At 40.0% G+C, this 21218-nt stretch overlaps 1 protein-coding gene across 1 annotated transcript in view; it reads left to right on the top strand.

Moving 5' to 3' along the window:
• The first annotated feature begins 4323 nt into the window (after positions 1-4323).
• Positions 4324-21218, top strand: part of il34 (interleukin 34) — a 35134-nt gene continuing 18239 nt past the window's right edge. Inside the window, exons 1-2 of the mRNA XM_023401568.2 lie at positions 4324-4539; positions 9407-9720. Coding sequence (XP_023257336.1) covers positions 9675-9720 — 46 coding nt within the window. The 5' untranslated portion in view covers positions 4324-4539; positions 9407-9674. The remainder of the gene's footprint in view (positions 4540-9406; positions 9721-21218) is intronic.

Here is a 21218-nt window from a genome sequence, read left to right as displayed (position 1 = left end):
AGTGATTTTACATGTCAATGTCAATTTACTAGCTGTGCAAAGTTGAATTCAGGCTGTTTTTTCTACTCCTTATAGACAAGCTAATCTAACTGGTTGCTGACTGTAGCCTCATATTTAACATATACCAGAATGATATTGAAAGTGCTCTGTCCAGAGAAAGATGAATCACAGCTTGTCACCTCCTGGATGGGATTCTTTGGATATGAGCCACCACAGATGGCGCAGGGTGGATGTTGAACACTGCATTGAGTTCATTGACATCAGTATCAATCCCTGTGAAGTTATGCATTAGTTGCTGTTGTCTGGTGGTCTTTTAGTTAGCAGGGTGTTTTAACATGGCTGGATTAACGTGTTGTAAACAGGAGCCCGTTTGAAGAAAAAAAAAAAAAAACATTTCTTGGCCCGTGTTTACACCCACTGAGAGGGGGTCCCTCATAAAGTAAATATTTATGTCAATGAACATGTCAGAGCCATTAGATTGACATGTCCTTGTCTCAATGTTTACAAATAAGATAGATCTAAGATAGTCAAAATGCTTAGCCATCTTGTCAATATAATAGTGCACTAGTAATAAGTATTTTCCAACGTAAACTATGGCTAAGGTTTTAATGACAATGAATGCACCTTTATGACAGATATCAATTTGAAGATAAACATTCCCCCTTATCATCAGCATATTAGCATTGTCACTGTGAGCATGTTAGCATGCAGATGTTAGCATTAAGCCAGAAAATGCCAAAGTAACCTAGAGGCTCACAGAGCTTTTAGCACGACTAACTCCCATGATGCCATAGTATTTCTAACATGTACTGAATCTAAACTAGAAGTGTCTCTATATACCAGAATTGATGATAACCATGACATTTAAAAAATTAAATATTGATATAATGTTAATAGTACACATGATAATATTGTGATAGCAGATGTTTGGTCTTGTGGAGTTCATCTGGCGCTTTTGTACAGTTATGGTTACAGACTCTCTCTACCTCCCTACACACGTATCTGAGTGTAATTCATTTGCCAAAAAAGAGACAAAATGCATAAAAAATAAAATTAAAGATGAATTTCATATTCTTTTTTAGATATTGTGATCATGTAGTAAAAAACTTATATCATGACAGCCATAATCTAAACCATGTCACACTCACAGGAGGTGCAATTGTTTCTCCTCATGTAAATCTGTGTAAACAGCCACAATGAGGTTCAAAAACAGTTTTTATTTCTTTAGGATTCATCTGTGGGGTCAACAGCAGTAGGGCCAAAGATATTAGTTGTGATCAAACGGTTAAACAAATATCAGTCAAACTCAATGGTGTTGATTGAATATTTCACAGATGTTGTGTTTGATAAATGGACGGACAGGCTATTGACAATCCATAGTCCTTTCCCCAATATCATTGTGAGGGACAAAAAGAATCATGGTTCAGTTGGAGGAACAATCATTGGACAAATGGCATTGTCACCGATATGGTGAAAGTTTGACTTCCAGCCAGGCTTGTAAAATCGAGCCCCACGGTCAAGGAAGCAATAAAACACAAAACTGCTTCCTAAGATACCTTATCATTCATTTATTACATGTATCAGTGAGGGCAATGTGGTGCAGTGAGGAGGCGGAGTGTGATGTAGAGCCTGTCATGCAGTAAACACTATCAGCAACTTAAAGGAGCAAGTTAGGTCATGCAGCTCACTTTGGCATTTCAGGCTGTTTGTAGCTGTTAGCAGCATCTCTACTCTGTAATTAACATAGTGGTGTTTGTATAGAGAGGAAAGTCTCATAGACATGCCATCCACTGATGGGCATAAAGTCTGAAATCTACTGACTCTCACTGTCCGAGTGTGAAAAGGTTTACATCACACCAGAGTAGTTTTTTTTTGTCTGAACTGTTCTAGCAGCTCATTTCTGTAATAAGGTGTCATCTATAAGGATTCATATTATATTTATTTATATACCAAATTTAAATTGGGCCTTGTCCATGAAAACTGTAAATGGATAGCTGGTAAAACAAAAACAAATCCAAGTATAACCACAATCCTCCACAGCTGAGTCACTACTGTTGGCAGGGGGAGAGCTTTTCTATGGTTTTACTAATACTTTGATTATTATTTCATGAATGTTTTAATGCCTGTCTTCTCTGGATCTAATCATCAGAACTGTGCTCTGGGTAACTGTAAATATTTGCATTGCTCATCCGCGTCTTCAGGGCATCAGCTTCCAGTGTTATCCGGTACTGGGGTGCAATGTTTCAGGTTGACAGGCCTCAGGGCAGTAGCTGCTGTACCACAGAGGATACTGAGGTCATGGTCTTGGTGGTTTTTCTGGAAATTGTAGTTTTAACAAATGTTATAAAGGGAGTTAACTTTAAAATATACTTAGTTGATCATTTATAGGATAGTAGTACTACAGTATGTTTACAATGATGCCCCTCACTTGTTAGTCACTTTGGATAAAAGCATCTGTAATGTAATGTAAATGTTTACAATGTTTCACAAACTAGCAACCCAAACGTTTTCTTATCAAAGGTTCATAACTGCTCTGGCAATGTACTTTTCTCTTTGCAGCACTTATACAACTTACTTTGATGTATGATTTCAGTGACTTTGATAATAGCTTACTCTTATGTCCTACTTTTTTTTTTTTAGCTTTGTCTGCAGCTCATACTGCACTCAATCGCCTAATCTTAGTACAGCTTGGTTTAAAAACTAGGCTATATCAAAAGCAACCTCGTATGACTATATGGAAATAATCCTGAAAAAAAAAAAAATCAGCCAGGCTGCTGCTGAGCTCCTGCGGGGTTTCCCATCTGAGCTCAGCAGCAGCCTGGAGTGTCTCATGCGGTTGTGGTGGAGGTCTGGTTCGGAGTCTTTTGGTGCGATCTGGCTCTGGTTTGTAATAATGCTATGATATCCCTCCATCATGTAAGAGCGGCCAGCCACATATTATGAATATGTATTGTATTAATTGATTAAAATGCACCAGCGGCTCTAGATACATACATAGATAGATAGATAGATAGATAGATAGAAGTGAAGTACACCTACACCCTCACATCTGGAGGGCCTAAACTTGAATAAGGAGACAGTTCAGGCAGGACAACGTGGTCGTCTGTGGCGACGTCTGGCTAGACGCACTGACCGAGACAATTTTCTCTGCACATGGGGGGGATGGAATTTAGCCGAATGGCATCGAAAGCAGAGCTGATTATAACGAGTTGAATTATGATTTGATTTGACAGCTATTGGATTTTAAGGCTGAATGAACATTTGCTCTCTGACAGTCCGGGGACCACAAGATCATCTCAGTCCTCTGGGCTTTGTCTGAGGCTTTTATAAACTCCCATTCTCAGATTAATGGTGGGCATGGATGTTGATCTTCCCGGCGGGAGTTCAGGTCATTCATGTGACTAGACAGAGTAGCCACCCGAGGAGAAGCGGGGTGATGCTGTGAAATTACTGTGGATGATTAACTCAGCTTTCAAAGTAAAATCCCCATGGAGCGACACCTTTATGTTCCCTTTACCACGCAACATGCCGAGAAACGAAAGGACAGCTCTGAGAGCGTTTCTGTGTTAAGTCAGACCACATGTTTTTCCCCTGCAGGCTGTGACATCAATACATTCATAAACCAGGTCTATATGGAGACAAAACTGCGTGAAACCTGACGATAAAGGCAGATTCTTCTAATTGAGTACCGAAGTCCAGGATTTTCAGCTTTATCCCTGCGATATTTGCATCACACAGCAGGACTGTCCAGGTAGGCTGGGGGTTAAGACTAAGTTGGGTTAATAAAAAAAAAAAAAAGTCAAGGTAAGAGTTGTTATTAGAAAAATAAACTGCAAACAGCAATGACAATTAATACCATGACGTGGGTCACTCTCGGTAGTTGATATAAAACAATAAGATTATCTTTCCTGACCTGACCTTAGAAGTAGTTTGTTTTATAGCCTAGATTTAATTTAGCCTACAAATGCAAGTCTGTTATTTTTGCTTCTGCGTCATTTTATGGCAGTCGAAATTGTTATTTGTTTTGCTTGTAATTTTTATTATTTTATTTATTTTATTCTTATTTATTATTTTAAGGCATTATTTTAAGAGTATTTTTCAGGATCAATAGTTATCGATTTTGTCATTGTAATGTTCGATTGGTATAATTTAGATAAAGAGAACCATATGCAGAGTGCGGTTGGTCGTGTGGTGGGCGGTTGGTTGGTTGGTTGGGCAGGATTGCAAGGTATGTACAAGGGCACCGAGCAGCGCATGCTTTTATTTTGAAAGCAGGTTGTATTTGTGTGCGTGTCTGCGGCTTGAAATTGACTGGAGGAGCCGCAGGCCAGCCTGTTGCGCACTTGGCGGCACACACATTCAGCGCACCAGAGCAGCGTGGATGGACGGAGCCAGTAATGGACTTCCCTCAGTGACTTTTTTTAGGCCGTTTCATGATTGGATTCTTGTCGGCTCGGCCTTTCTTCTAATCTAATAAAGGCTCATTACAATCTGCCTCATTTACGCATCCCGGGAGCCTGGGCAAAACGGACACTCGAGGTGCGTGTGTACCTATGTATGTATGTATGTATGTATGTATGTATGTGTGTATGTATGTATCTATGTATGTACGCGTGTGCGAGTGGGTGTGTGCTGTTGGACGTGTATTTTAATTTCTCAGACTTTCCTCTTGGACACACAGGTGTGCTTCTGTCTTCCCGTCTGTAAGTGTTCCTGGCTGCGTGTGCATGCAGCTGCCCCTCTAGTTGTGCAGGAACAGGCTACTTTCACTTTCGTCAGGTGCGTAGGATATTTATTGCTTGAGCGGTGTCCACCTCTGCCAGAGGAAAATTACAATATGATCCCTCTGATGAGGTTTGCCATACAAATAAACTCTGTAGCTCAGCCTGCGCGGACTTATTCAACCAGTCACATGAAGTTTACAGCAGCTGCCATAGATCATGTAGGGTGAGAATATATTGATCCCAGAGGGGAACTTCTCACTGCAAGAGTACGCTACTACAGCTAGACTACATAAACATCCGCGTCAGGCAATTTCAACACCAGAGCAAACGCAGTGCGGTGTGATTGCAGCCGAGGCTGAATCAAAACTTTCTTGCAAAAAGAGTAAATAACTATTAAGTGGACATGGTGAGAGAAGTTAATGCAACTAGGGGCAGTTCACGCCTTAACAACTTTCTCATCTGAGCTAGCTTCAATTTTTTTTGATGCAATTGAATAAGCTTTTTTTTTCAGTAAGTGCAAATGCAGCAGGCATTTCTGCTTCATCTTATCATGGTGCACCCTTCAGTGGCCTGTCATCTTCACTTATTAAACCTGCATGGATGGATTGATGAGCTAAAAGGACAGATAAGAATTGTTGGAAAAATTCACTGTAGACCCCAAAAAAATCCTGAGTGCAGAGAGGGGACAGGAGGGTAAGAGAACAGAGGAGGAAAGCTGCAGTGAGTCAGCTACAAACAATGTGTGTGTGTGTGTGTGTGTGCGCGCGCGCGCGCCTGCTCCTATTAATCTGTCTTTGTGAGGACAAACCTGAGGTTTAGACCTCCAGTGATGACTTTTTCTGTGAGGACATTTTGACCCACTCACGTCGCTGTGTGAGGATTATGGCTGCTATGGAGTTTAAGTCTAGAATTAGGATGAGGTTAGCATGGATGTATGGGGAATGAATATATACTGTTAGGGCTTTTGTAAGAACAGAAGTACTAAACAAATCAACTGGTAAATAATTTGGATGATCACAGACTGTCATTTTCTGAGAGTACCCTGAAAACAGTTTAGAGATTAAACTTTTATTAATTATTTGCCAGTGTAGGTGCAAAAGATTCACCATGAGACCTAACATATTATAGCATATTGACAGTTTTGTGTCTGGTCAGGTGAGCATCCCTTTACCCAATTAACACAGTTTTGTAGAACTGAGCAGCAGCTTGTAAACAAATTCTAGTTGCTCTGTTACATGTTTAAACCTGAAGTGAGCACATCAATTTTAAGAGCAATTAGTATGTTACCAATAGAGTATGGAAATGCAGGCTGCAGATGTGTAACACGAGCAGTTTTACTGAGCAGTGCACGCAGCTCTGGTGACACCTAGAGTGGAAGGCGATATAATTAGAGTGGCTGATATGTCGTGTTTGTAAGATCAGAAAAATATTAATCAAATGTGCCAAATCTGTCGACCGTTCAATCCATATTTGTTGAAGCCAACTGTTGGGTTTAGTCGTTTTTTGACCTCTGCAGCAACAGGCTGGCAGCCTGCCGCAATGACTACACCACTGGTGGCATATTCGACCAGAAGGCAAGTCACTGAATTATAGCCAGCTGCCTGCTCACTGACGTATGATGTGCAGCAGTGAGGTGCTGGAATAAAATTGGCCAAAGGACGATCAAGAGGGCGAGAAAGGGATGAGGAGGAAGATTAAGGCAGGGACAGAGGAATAAAATGTGCAAGTAAGAGAGGGAGAGGAGGAAGGAATGACTCATAATTAAAATTGTTTACTGTCTGGATAAATACTGCACATAAATATTATGCCTCTCTATTAACTATAAATTACATTATTGACATGACATCAGTATGTTGTCCCAAAATCGACACATGGAATTGTTTAGAAATACCATATTCTGTTGAATGACTAACAAATTGGTGGGATTCACCAGTGATTATACAGATTAGTTCCCATGTGTGTATTCAAAAGATCAGAAGCATTCCTGAGCTTTACTGGAGTTTACTTGAGAGCGGAACATTTTATTGATGAGACACAGGAGAGTGATGGGTGCGCTGCTCTCTGACTTGAATGAGAATGCCTCAGCTTTCTTTGACATGTTTTTTAATATTGTGTCTAATGGGGTTGGACAAATATTAGACACACTTATAATATAAATATAATGCACTCCAGTACAACAACACCACAAAACTCAGCCTCCAAAAGGATCATAGAGTTGACTCAGCCCCTCTTTGACAGTGTGAAATGTATAGACTTGCCTTTTATCTTGATCTTCTTTCTGATCTTGTATGCTGCATGCTGTGAAGTTGCACTGAGCTCAAGAGTTGAATATCAGATTACCTTGCAGTTCCACAGAAGGTGCGAGGTTTTTGAATGTGAGGATACAAGCATATTGTCTGTATTTGGGATACATCTGTTAACCATATGCGCAGATGATGCCCAAAGATGGGTCAGAGTTGAAGATGAACAGCAGGACTTTTCTGAACTGTGCACAGACCTTATCCTATAGAATTACCTAATAGGTAAACTGGCTTTTATTGGTGATGAGTGGAAGCTGGCTGGGCTCAATTGCTAAGTTCTGTATCTCTGTGGGACTCTTGTAAATATCTGCATGGATGCTGATGATAGCGTCAGAGATTATAGGTGAAGTACAGAGTTCCCTCTGGTTGCTGTCTTTTGGCTGCTCCCGTGAAGGGTCATCACAGCCTATCACCATCCACAGATTGGATTTAGCATAGTTTTACTTTTATGCCCTTCCTGATGCAACCTGGGCTCATATCCGCGGGGGTGGGGGGGTGGGGGTGGTTGTCTTGCTGGAAAGCAAATTTTCTCCCAAATGTCACTTCTCTTGCAATCTCAAGACTCCCAGTGTTACAGACTCAATTTAATTGTTCCCAAAGGTTCCGCCTATTACATATTGCCGTGATGGTGGTGAATACTCAGTTGTTCTGTTTTTTATCATTTATTTAGATGAAATTGTAAAGATTTATTTTCATTTTGGCCTGCAGCAGTCACTTGTGTGTCAGGTAACCTTACACCCCCTGTGATTCAGAATTGTAAAATGATAATGTACCAGTTCAGGAACGGTGTCTGGGAGTGGGTTTGTAAGAGCACCAGAATTCATTACTGTTCTAATTTGAAAGATCCTCCTGACAGATATACTGTAATTGTCCATATAATTACACCATTTTGGCTCTTAGCAGAACCAGATGTCAGCTGTAACAGTGATTACTTGCTCATTACATCCAGAGGCAGGTTTACAAATAGAGGCACAGGGATTTGGGAATTAGAAATGGTATTGTTATTTGACCACGGTGGTGGTTCCCATCTTCAAAAAGGGAGTGTGCTCCCATTATTGAGGTATCACACTGTTCAGCCTCCCTGGGAAAGCCTATACCAGGGTACTGGAAAAGAGGCTCCTACCGATTGTTGTACCTCAGATTCAGCAGGAGCAATGTGGATTCTGTTCTGGCCGTAGAACACTAGGACCAAATCTTTACCCTTGCAAGGTTGCTGAGGGGGTCATGGGAGTTTGACCATCCAGGCTACAGTTACCAGTATCCAGTTTGGGAACCTCTGAATTGTGTCTCTGCTTTTTGCAGATGATGTGGTTCTGTTGGCTTCATTTGACCGTTCTTATTGCATGCACTGTCTGAAGTGGTCAGGATGAGAGTCAGCACCTCCAAATCTGAGGCCATGGTTCTCTGCCAGAAAACAGTGGACTGCTCCCTCCCGGTTGAGGGTGCGTTTCTCCCCCAGGTGAAGAAATTTAAGTATCTTGGGATCTTGTTCCGAGTGAAGGCAAAATGGAACGTGAGATGGACAGGAGGATTGCTGCAGTGTCACCAGCAATGTTGACATTGTACTAGACGGCAGTGGTGAAGAGGGGGCTGAGGCGGAGGGCAAAGCTTCTGATCAACCCTCATCTATGACCATGAGCTTTTAGTGATCAAAAGAATGAGACTGTGGATGCGAGCAGCTGAAATGAGGACCTTGGAGCTCATTTGCGTTGAAAGGAGCAAGATGCACCTGATAAGGATGTAGATGTGAACTGTACATCAGACAAAACAACCAACCTGAAGAGTGACCTGATGATTTTGCTATCTTACAATTCATCCTCTTTAGACCATGGATATCTACATCAAATATCTCAAAAATCCATTCAGTATTGTTGATTATTAAGTTGGTCTGAACGGAAATATCTCAACAACTACTGGAGGGGTTGTCATTTTTAATTTTGTACAGATGTTAATACCTTTCTCTAGACGACTGGTAGTAACTTTGGAGATGCTCTGACTTCTCATCTAGTCCCATCATCAGAGTGAAATGTCATTTTGTCCAATACTGTGGTTTATGACCAAATACCAAATGACCAAATGATTCCATATAAACTTTACCTGAAGACTTTCTTTACATGCACATACTGCATGTATATGCATAAAATATTTATTGTTGTCTTAACAGACAGTTCCAATTCAATGTTTTTGTATAAAAATTTAATCCTTGAAACCTTTTAACAGGTCTACAAGTACAACAAAATACAAATATTTTAGAAGATTTGAGACTTTTCAGGCTTAAACTCTGTCTCTGGAGGAACTGCCAGTTTTTATTCCACCATCTGTCTGATTTTTTGCGTATCTTCCTTTCTGGTTCCCTGACTGGTTTTTATCTCTTACTTTCAGACTTGCAACAGCGGGAAGTACAGAAGCACAAGAGCCATAAAAGCCAGGAGCTGTCTCTGCTGGGATGTTTCAGAGATGCTCAACAGTGCAATGAAGACCTGAAGCCTTACAATCCATGTGTGACATGCTGAACACACACACTGAAGAGTTACAGACGCCAGTGTTGTAGCAGCAGTGTGTGTGTGTGTGGCCGGCCCTGTCTGTGTATTTGTGCATACACATTCTGCTGAGTTGAAAGCACTGTGGAGCTGAGGACTTAAGCCAGAGTATGGTCCAACTGTCCACCTCGGTCTGCCTGGTGGGAGGCCTTTTGGGTAAGAGAAATTTGTTTGTGTATGAGTGTGTGGTGGCTTGTTTTTTTTTAGGGATAAGACTTGGTTTTAAGGTTAGGGTTAGAAGTGGAATTGTGAGTATCTGTGTGTGTGTACATAATGTACGGACAGGTATAAGGTCAGTTTGAGCATCCACTAAAAGATGTGCAAGATATTTAATAATGATGTGCGAAAGAGTGAGGAGGAGATGGTCATACTATTTCTATATTTTCTTACTCTTATTCTGCTGCCATGTCTTTCTCTTTTTCTCTCTCACACGGCTTCATTTAGGAGTTTTGGTATCAGGTGGTACCTTGTGTTTAACTAGGCCGCCAATATAGCACATAATGCAGCTGGCCTGCATTCAACTGTAGGTGTTTGCAAAACCACATATAGTCATGTTTTTCTTTTCCATTCTTCAAGCTAGTGAAAATATGTGAACATATCCTATAAATCTAATAATGGCAGTAAGCGTATATGGATAATTACACATCTGTGTTTTTCACAACTGCCAGAGGAGGCTTTTCTCTGGCATAATGAACCCCTGCAGCCACTTGCAGGAGCAGTGTGTGTGTGTGTGTGTGTGTGCGTGTTTGCGTGTAATTTGCACCCTTATATTTAAGAATGTCACAATGCATTGTGCATTTTGTATCTGATGTGGTAAGCAGGCTATTGCAAAAATAATCACAGAACCTTCTTTTAACTGATCAATGTCAGTATTCTAACTCTACAACTCCATGTCTTTTCTATAACTTAGTATTTGACATGGGCTTTCAGGAGTGTGGCAGCTGGTGACACAATAACAAGACACTTGATAAACAGTTTACACATACAAAAGACCCGTTTGTATTAACCTCCTGATATATTCATAGTTTTGGTTTAATTCGACAAAATGTGACTGGATTTGTCTGGGGAATATTCTGTTGTAGTCTGTTCAGCGGATAAATCAGACTATTGCTGATATTATTGTTGCATTCAAACGTAGTCAAAGCCTGCTGTTATTGCACAGTTTAATTACAACGATCACACACTAGTCTTTCAAAAGATATAGATATGAAAGCACATTTGCACCACTGGACAGTAAAGTCATGTTTAAGATGACACACAATGTGACTCTGCACACTGAAGGACAAGAAAAGTAGTTTCCTGTTAGTAGATGCTGCTTTGGGCAAAACTTGAGGCTTGGCCTCAAATATGTAACTTGATATGACATCTAGGACTGGAGTTATTTGCACCTCCTGTCTTTTCATGTTTCTGCTGCGCTGGATTCAAGTGCAAAGACTTTGATTGGCTACACTGCCTTTTAGTCATAGGTCAGTCACTGTGAAATGGACTTGATATTCTTATTGCCATCAAAATATCAGATTTTATGAAAGGTTACTTGTTATTTACAGTATGTACACTATATTGGCTGTAAAGATGTAAATACTGTTAACAATTCTTATTAGGGCTGCAATTAATGATTATTTTCATTATGGATTAATGTGCTGATTATTTTCCCAATTAATTGATTAATCCTTGAATCTGTTAAATGCGAGACCTGTATGTCTTAGATAGGCTGCTTTATTGTTGAGGAATCATTCATTATTTGAACCTTCTTTGGCATAGTGAGATACAGACAGCCTGTTCTGCTGGTGTCGCAGTGGGAGCACTATCACTGTCACTGTGTTGGATGGTCCCCATTTGTGCCCACTGTTGTGATTTGAATTGGTCCCATTGTAAGGCATATGGTGGTGGAGTCTGGGAATTAATGATGTTCACTGCCTCGTTTATTTATAGGTATTACAAATTTAAGACTTTAAGGGTTTCAACAATTTTGTTACAGATGTGCGGGGGGCGTCAACGGGTACATCTGTACGCCCAAGGCCAAGGAGGGGCCCATGCAAATATCTTAGGCATTCTACTTACTGAATTATATCTCTGATAATACATTGTACTTACATATAAAAATGTAAATAATGTGAATGTTAAAAACACGCCAGTCAGCTGTGGCTCTCGCAGTTTCCTTCTGTCTCTCTCCCTCTCGGTCTCTGTCTCTCTCTCTCTCTCGGTCTCTGTCTCTCTCTCTCTCTCTCACTCACTCACTCACTCACTCACTCACTCACTCACTCACTCACTCACTCACTCACACACACACACACACACACACACACACACACACACACACACACACACTGACAACACTGACTGTCTGAACAGCCCCTCCTCTCTGTGCACACTCAATCAATCACAAGCGGGAGATTGCTTCCCTGCCGGGAAGATGGCTGGCATAGTTGCTTGTCAATATCGACTGCTTGTGCAAGTGGATAATGTATTAATTATCTAACTATAATACTGAATGTTTGCTCCCTTATTGACTGATCCTGAGGAGGTGTAAAGACAGTCTGGACCAGAGGTTAATACCTAGAAACTTAAGAAAACAAACATGGGAAAGCAGAACAGTTCAACCAGTGTAATTGGCTAATTAATTAATTTGTAATTTGTTTTGAATATTTTCAGGCTACAACCAGTACTGCTGTGGCAGTTGAGGCAGCAAAAGAGGGTCAGGAAGGGATAGCTGTAGCAAATGAAGAGAGAGATCTATGATAGAAGGAGGAGGAGGATAGAAGCCAACATGCTGCTGTGGGAAAGCCAGCTAGGTCAGGAGCAACAGGTGAGATTGATAGCAAGCACAGAGATACTGTAGGTGTATTATGTTCAGTTATTTATTTGTGAAAAAGTTCTTGGGTAGTATCCCCCCCCCCCCCCCCCCCCATTGGGCTGTCCATGATTAATGCTAACCCCAAACACACCAAACACATCACTCCTAATCACAGCCCATTCCCAACTGCACCATGGGTGGGATATACCAATGGTCTCTCTCACACAGGCTTGGTGCCTTAACTATCCTTCTTGCCTCAAACCATAAAAACAGGGCTCTCCAACAGTGATTGACGGCACCTCTCTGTGAGGAAATCAATATAGACATTTGATTTAGACTCAGTTTGTCATGTGGATGATCACATAGAAACACTGTTTAAATATGAGGTCCTATTCAATTTGATCATTAGGCTGCTGTTGGTTTGTTACCGGCCACAGAAACAAAATAATATTTTGTATATCAGTGACTCCAGTTTTGGTTTCAGATAAACAAATGCGATCCTTCTGTGACATTGCTTGGAAGCCTTTGGTGTGCACATAGAGAAGCTACACAGTGTTTTCTTTTATCTTTCTCTTCAGTCACATGAAGAATTCTCGAGCTATCATTCTAGTTTTTACAATGAATGGGTTTCCTGAAGGCTGGCAGGTTAATAAGACGTAGTAGTCTAACATTCAACTGGTAGTCCCAGTTGTTTGACTGAGAATACATACAACTGAGACTGACAGCTGAGGAGATAAAGATAAGATGACCTCACAGTAACGTCACAAGACTGTGACCCTTGTTGTCAGGATGACAGTTTAAAGGGGGATCTTCTGAGGAACTTTACTGTCGCACTTCAGTGGAACTACTTCAAAAGTAGGGCGCAGTGGCAGCGCGCACTGTATCAGGTACATGGTCGCAGCTGAGTCAACAAGATGAAGAAAATGCCAGTACTCACAGTTAAATGATGGCTTATAGCTGAAACACATTTGTTCCATATTGAATAATTCGTCCATTTAACTGTGAGTGCCGGTATTTTTTTTTTACTTCAAAAGTAAGAATCATGCTCTGCTTATGTTGATTTATTACTAGACTCATTGCATTACTTTTCTGTTACTCCCGTGAGTTTTGCTAGTCATGACTGACAATGTAAAGCTAAGTTAACGACATCTGACAAGCCCTACCTAAATGATATTGTTGACAACGGCACTCTACAGCTGCTTGAGCTGATGGTAGCCTCTCACATACATTTGACGAGCAACTAAATTTTTACGCGATAAGCTCAAGTTATGAATAAGTATATAATATAAGTGATAATGTATATTATGTAGTTGGTTGATAAGTTACACTCAATAACTACAGTTAGCTGCTTACAAGGCTATCTGACAGTAACTTATTATTATGGAGAACTCAAAAATGAGTGTCTGGTTCATTTGATCACAACTGATTTCAGCCTTCAAAATCACTGTCATGCCATGTTGGAGAGGATTCATAACTGAGCAGTACGTCAAGGCACAAATGAGTTACAGTTGCCAAGACGCCATATGCATGGCACTCCTGATCTCTGATAAAGATAAGTAATAAGGGGAAACAGCCTTTTGTTTTATCTTATCTCAAGGACACAAGATTTATCTCAAGATAATGAAATAACTTAGAATAAGTCAGATGATTAAATTGTCTGATGAGAGTTGAAGTTGATGGTTGATGGTTGCGCCAAAATCCACGCAATCTTAAGTGAACACTCATCTGCACTTTGCTGGCCTGTAAATGCATGTGTGAGGACACGGGTAGACCGGTCATACTGTGCTTTCAGTTCGATAATCTTACTTGCCCTCACTGCGGACTTCTGCGGGTATGTTTCATCAAACGATCCGTGTTTGGTCTCATAGTGACGCTTAACGTTGCTACTTTTTATTAACGCCACAGTTTCACAGCATATGAGACACACAGGTTTAGAACTGGCTGCAGGCAGGACGAACATGTATTGGTCCGTCCATTCATCTTTAAAAGTTCGGTTTTCACTGTCTACTTTTCTCAAGCCATTTTCACCCCCCCCCCCTCTCTATTCTCTGGTGCTGAAAGGTAAACAATCGATTTGATTGGCTTGGCTATTGATGACGTTTCTGTCGTATAAACTAAATTAGCTGTGCATGCACGAATGATTTATCTTTTTATTAGGCCTTATTAGGCAGAACCATCACTGGGTCCGTGCCCGGACCGCGGTCCGCCATTTGGTGATGCCTGGTCTACTGTCTTGTTAATGCTAAACTTTCTCTACCAGTCACATGTATACTTTGACTCTCAGCTGACTCTCCCATTTGTGCTGAACAGGTAGTATACAAATGACTTTTGTGAATGCCGCTGAAAATTGTACAGAGTTGCTTTTGTCATATGCAGTACAAGTTACTTTTTCACACTTAAATAATATTAAAATATTCTTAATGGTGCTTCAAGTACAATGGATCCAAACAGCTACTGTACGTGAAACCAGGGACTGTGAAGTGAAAAAATGAAACTGAATTATGAATTATTTTCTGGGATATGGGGCTAAAAACATGAGGATACAACAATTAACCAACACGCATGTATGCAGTGTATTTATTTTATGTTTATGTGTGCGTGTGTTGATATGGATAAAATTGAGTCAGGTGAAGGAAAGCAGCACCCCAGGTAAGATTGAATAACGTGATCTATATGAACTGATCTCAGCCACACAACCTTCTTCGGCATATCCAAAGAAATCAGCTAAACCCATGTCACATTTTTTACTTTCACTTTCTCCACTGGCTCTTCCTTTTAGAATATTGACCTTTTTAATCCTTTTGCACCCAACTTTGCTACCTGTGGTTTTACGTCCAACACCTGCAGTCACTTGCACAACTTAACCCAAAATTTCTAAAGCTTTTGTTTGTCCTGACAATTATCTGATTGTTGAACAGCCCTCATAATCCTCTGGCTTTAAAAGCATTCTGACAAACCAACGTGAAGAGAATCACTGCCCAGGGATTAACTAGGACTGACCGCAAATTCTCAAGGTTAAGGTGATTCTCTGTAGTCTCAGGATCAAAGAATTACAGCCGCTTGAAAAAATGTATACACTGTAATTCAATCTCTTCACCTCTTCTTACACCATGTAAAATACCGTGACTCAATGACTGAGATGATGTGACGTGAACGTTATGCTACTTTATTCTACATCTCACATACTGAGCTTAAACAACAATTCAAAAAGGAATGGTGGCCAACAAGGAAATTCACATTTTTACAATAGCCCTCTTAGCACTACATCAATGCATTCCTTCACCAATGAATGACTTCAAGTTTCAAGTCAACAGTCAGGTTACTACGGTCAGACATCTGTTATATATTTGCTTCAGATGTCTCTGCATTGGAAAACAGTGCCATACAAAGAGAATATTACCATACCATATTTAGATATGACAGTAAAATGCCCCAGGCAGAAGCATAAATAGTATAATTTAGCAAAAGTAGAGTAAGACATGCTCTTCAGTATACCAGATTATCTCCACTTTCAATCTTTGCAAACTGATCAAAATTAAAATAAAAACACTGATGGCTGTCTAAATCTAAACAGTATTAAAAATTTTAAGCCTAAGGTGTCGCATGGTCCTCTCAAAGACAATGAAGATAGATGGGCTGTATCAGAGAGAAACAGAGAACTGACAGTTCCCCGTGATTCAGGCACACATGTTGTCAAGTGTGTGGCGTGTCAGTGGGTCAGTGTAGCCTGGCAGTTCATTCTGTTAGTCAGGAATGCTTTATGGTTGCAGAAGTTGCTGTGATCGGTGTGGTCCACATTTATCCAGAGTACACCTAATAATAAAATAGCCTATAATAATAAAATAGCCAACTGAGTGAGTTGGTAAGGTTTTAGTACTTAACCCTTGTGTTGTCTTCGGGTAAAAATTGACCCGCCACTGTGTTTAACAGCAGAGAAAACTCCCTAAATGATCTTTTTTCAACTTGAAATTCGATTACTTTTCCTAGAGTGAGCCCAACATTAGAAAAAGTGAAATATTGCCTTTATTCCTATTTCCATGTAAGCTGTACACCACCAGGGTACAAATATTGTCTTCGGGTCATTTTTGACCCGGCAGTTAAAATCACAGTCACAGAGTCAGTTACACACTTAAAAAACGACAGACACACACAAACAATTGAGTTTGTGTCCTACTGATTGATCTTAGACAGAACTACAACTTTCTTGTGCAGGTGCAGCATCGTCTTTCCACGACCCCATACATGACTCAAGTTCAAACAATTTCAGACAAAAAATAAAGATTTCTTGAAAGAATTGTTCACTAATACCTCTACATTCAGAGGCTGGAAAGGTGCTGCAGATGACACTACCCCAAGTTCTCTCTGTGCTGAAGCCATGAATGCATGTTTTACTGCTGAACAGCCTAATATTAACCACTTACCACCTCTGCAGTACCTTAAGAAATGATGATATTAACAATAAACTTCTACTTTAGTAAAGAAGACAATTGTGACAGCAGTGTTGTAATAACAACGAGTGGGGTCCACTGATTAAATGCAGTCTTTCTGCACTGTGAAGAGGGAAAACTCAGATATTCACACAGTTTGTGATGAATGGCAGGTTGTTTCTTCATGCAAACTACATTTGGTGTTAAAAATTCAGTTAAGCTTCTTAATTGTAGGGGTTTAGTGAAGGTGGGTAATTTTTGACCCGGAGGACAAGGGGAGTATACAGAATGTGAAGACAACACGAGGGTTAATTCCTCACAGCAAGAAGGTCCTGCCCAATCCTGTTGGAATTTTTTGGGGTTTGAAAGCTTTGTGTGTTCACAAAGGTTTCCTCCCACAGCCGAAAGATACGCAAGCTAAGACCCTCTAATCTGCCCATTATGTGAACCTGTTTTTTGGTTATGTGCTATCACTAAGGTATCCTGTACGTGAACCGAAAGTATTTGAACCTTTTAGAATAAGCTTGTTTTCTGCATTGATCGCTCATAAAATGTGATCGGATCTTCATCTAAGTCAGAAATGTAGACAGACACAGAGTCCCTAAGCTAATGTCACACAAATAATTATATTCTTTCATGTCTTTATTGAACACCATTAAACTTTCATAAGTGAACCATTGGTTTTAATAACAGGTCAAACCTCCTTTGGCATCAATAACCACAAACGAGCCTCTGGATGTCTGGTGTGGGCAGTTCTTTTCAGGTCCTTCCATAGCATCTCTACTGGGTTATGGTCGGGGCTCTGACTGGGCCACTCCAAAAGGTGGATTTCCTTTGTTAAAAGTAATTCAGTAGTAGATTTACTTTGATGTTTCGGTCATTGTCCTCCTGCATCACCAAACTTCTACTGAGCTTCAGCAAGTGATAGCCACCCTGACATTATACTGTAAACTTGGGAATTTTACCCTTGACAATGGCGCGTTAATTTGCATTTTATAGTGTCATCAGATTTTTTTTTTATTTTAATATAAGGTCAGTAGTAGTAGCAGTCAGTAAATTCAGTGGACTAAAAATAACAATATTTGCCTCTGGTAGAATAGAAGTATAAAGTAGTGTAAAATGGGAATACTTGAGTAAAGTACAAATCTTCCAAATTGTGCTTAAGTACAGAACCTGAGTAAATGTACTTGTTTAATTTTCACCTCTGCTACATAGTGGCAACTTGTAATTAAAAGGGGATTATCATAATCCCTGTCCAGCGAGCCTTTACCATCAGTAAATGAACTAAACTTTTTAGCTGACTTTTCTTTGGGAAGATATGTTTGGCATCAAAACACTGAAGCTTTGGTCAATTTGATTCTTCTTGTTTAAGCTGGATAACAAAATGCTCTGCTGTAATCGTTTCTGTCACATCCAGCCTGTTGAAGAATCTTAAAATAGACCTGAATCTTGCTTCTTGCAGAAACTTGTGTAGTGTTTGCTTGGAACTACTATCAGGGACATCATCTGGATAAGGTGTGATTGATATGGATAAATAATGTACTGTAGTATGTGTAGCAATAGACAGATGATTCATTGCTAGAAAGAATATATGAAAAAAGTGTCTCTATTTTTCATGACATATATCACCAATTGCTCATCTGGTAAAGATTTAGGAGTTCCTTTCCAGTGACTCATGAAGTGCTAGAAAGTTGAAACAGATCTTGAACTACATTCTGCTTAGTTCTGGTCAGTGGGGAGGGACAAGCTACCAATGTGTTTGTAGCACAAAATAAAACAAAATAAAATCAGGTCTGTTTCTCTACTGACCTTAGCCATTGACACAGCCATTCGAGATGCATACAGCTCCAACTTAGGAATGGTGAGCTCAAGCTGGTGGGCTAGTCTAGCTACTTCAAGGAAAACCGTTACTTGTGTTGCAACTACTGAGGTTTTGTTTGGCCTGTACATAAAGTATCTCAGTGACTGGATGGATTGCCATTAAGTTATATACAACCATTCATGGTCCCCAGAGGATAGATCTTACTGATTTTGGTGATCCCTGGACTTTTCCTATTGTGCAACCATGAGGTTGACATTTTTGGTTTTCAGTGAAATGTCTCAACAAATATTGGATAGATTGTTTTGAACTTTGGTACAAACATTTTGGGAGTTATTATGATACAGAAGACAAACCAAACAAATGTGCGAAATAAAGCACATTAGTAATCTTGGTGTCATGATTACAGTCAATGAGGACCATTAACTGCAGACTACCACTCACTGATTACATCATTACATCATTGTTCTATCGGCTAAGAAAAAACCTGTTTGACCAATGAAACTCTCCCAGCTAGGTGTTTGTGGCACAATGTGATCCAACGGACTGAAACACACCATGAGCAGCATTCTATCAATTGGCAGCATCAAAAAATGAATCAATTCAGTCTCTCTCTCTCTCTCTCTCTCTCTCTCTCTCCCACACACACACTCGCACACACACACTCGCACACACATATAGAGACACAAACACACAGTCACAGTTACAAACATGTGCTGACATGCAGGTTCAGATACAGAACCATATTTTACATAGCATTTACACCCTCTCTGAATCTTTCACCTGTACAGTAACTGAACTGAACTAATTACTCAGATATTCTTACATCCTTTTTGTTTCAGCACTAAATCAAACAATAGATGTTTCCTTATAATAAATCATTAATGTAATGTGAATTATTATGTTAATAAGGAACTGCTCGGTGAATGACTGGGATATCTGTATCAGTGGTTTGAATTAATCATACCTAATACAGACTGGAATTACTGCCTTGTGTTTGTGTGCTTCTGCCAACAAGTGCAGTTGCAGTTAATTAGAATGTGAATTCTTGAGTTATGGCCAAAAAAAACATGTTTTGTGTGGTAATGTTGACCTTGACCTTTGACCGACAGATTCAATCAGTTCATCCTTTAGTACAAGTGAATCTTTGTGGCAGGTGTAATGAAACTCCCTGCAGGCATTCCTGGGATATCTTGTTCACAATGGCATGAGGTTACTGTGAACTTGACCTTTGACCTTTGACCACCAAAATCTAATCAGAATCTAATCTTCCTTCAAGGAGGTCCTACAATATCGCGATCATGAGAATGGAGTGGACACACATATGGACCGACAACCTGAAAACATAATGCCTCCGGTCACAACTGCAACAGCATGAAGGCATAAAGAAAAGCAGCTCTGAATATTCAAACCAAAGTAATGGCCGTTCCATATGTGGCCTTGGCATTCTTCATCTTACAGTAATCAGTGTGTGGATCTGACAGTCTTTTTCTGTGCTCCTCATATGGAAATACTTCCAGATGGTACAGCAGCACTTCTTACCTGTGAGTAAATAGACCCTGTTTTGAGACAGGCAGCAGCACATTGGCTTGTGTGAGGGATCAGTCTGTTTTCAGACACACACTCACATACACAATCGCATGCAAGAAGACATATGGTTCTTTTTATTGAATATGTAGCAGCCATAGGTAGTTTTCTGTGCTATTCATATCATTCAAACAGTAAAGGAGTTTTTTAGTGGAATTAATCACCAAGTTTATGAAACTATGTGGCTTGCAGAAGCGTCTACTTGAATCGACTGTTCTTAGTACTGTTGTGTTCTTAAATGCGACAATGCTGAAATTTTTAGGTCAGACCCTTTAGCAGATTTATACATTGAATGGTGCATTGGTTGGATAGAGTGGTAGCTACAGCTTAAGCTCAGGGGAACTTCTGTAACTTGCTCTCTAAGGTTTCCAAGTCATCCATGTTGTAAAGGAACAACAGTCCACAACAATTCAAATCCCCAAAAGTGTAGTTAGTGTGTAAAAAGTGATTTCTGCTGAGGATAACAAGCTGCAGGTTAAAAAAGTCAGCACTGAAAAGGTGGAAAACATGATAGAATGAACTAAGGGTATGGTTTATATATAGTATGTATGAAAAAGTATTTGCAAAAATTTTACTGATCCCTGTTCACTGAATGTGAGTTTAGATAATTCCTTTTTTTTATGTGATGTTTCTAGGTGAGGGAAAGGGACTACTGTCTACTTTTTGGGGAGTACCACTGCATATGTGAAATAATTTGTAAAGAGCCTTTTGTGGTTCCAAGGGAAACCAACTCAAATGAAACCACTTGACTTAGTGTCAGCTGGGTCTGAAAACTACAAATGAAAAAAAATTTGGGGGTGTGGATTTAGAAAGAGATCACTTCACCAGACCTCTCTGGCCTGTTTGAGGCTACATTCACTGCTATTAGCTTAACACCCAAACCCCTGACTTATCTGCTGAAGGTTGATTTGAATTGTGGGCAATTTAGATCACCAGATTTTGACAAGGAAGTGGAATTTGTAATTAAATAAAAATGAAGATTTCTGTATCAGTTAAGTTGATACCAACCTTTAGTCTTTAGTCTGAT

The sequence above is a fragment of the Seriola lalandi genome, unplaced genomic scaffold (genome assembly GCF_002814215.2).
Source record: "Seriola lalandi dorsalis isolate HSWRI2012SDOR001 ecotype SW California unplaced genomic scaffold, Sedor1 jcf7180002053697, whole genome shotgun sequence".
NCBI classification, from domain to species: domain Eukaryota; kingdom Metazoa; phylum Chordata; class Actinopteri; order Carangiformes; family Carangidae; genus Seriola; species Seriola lalandi.
Note: the sequence above shows the minus strand (reverse complement) of the source record. Positions and strands in the feature narration are given on the sequence as shown.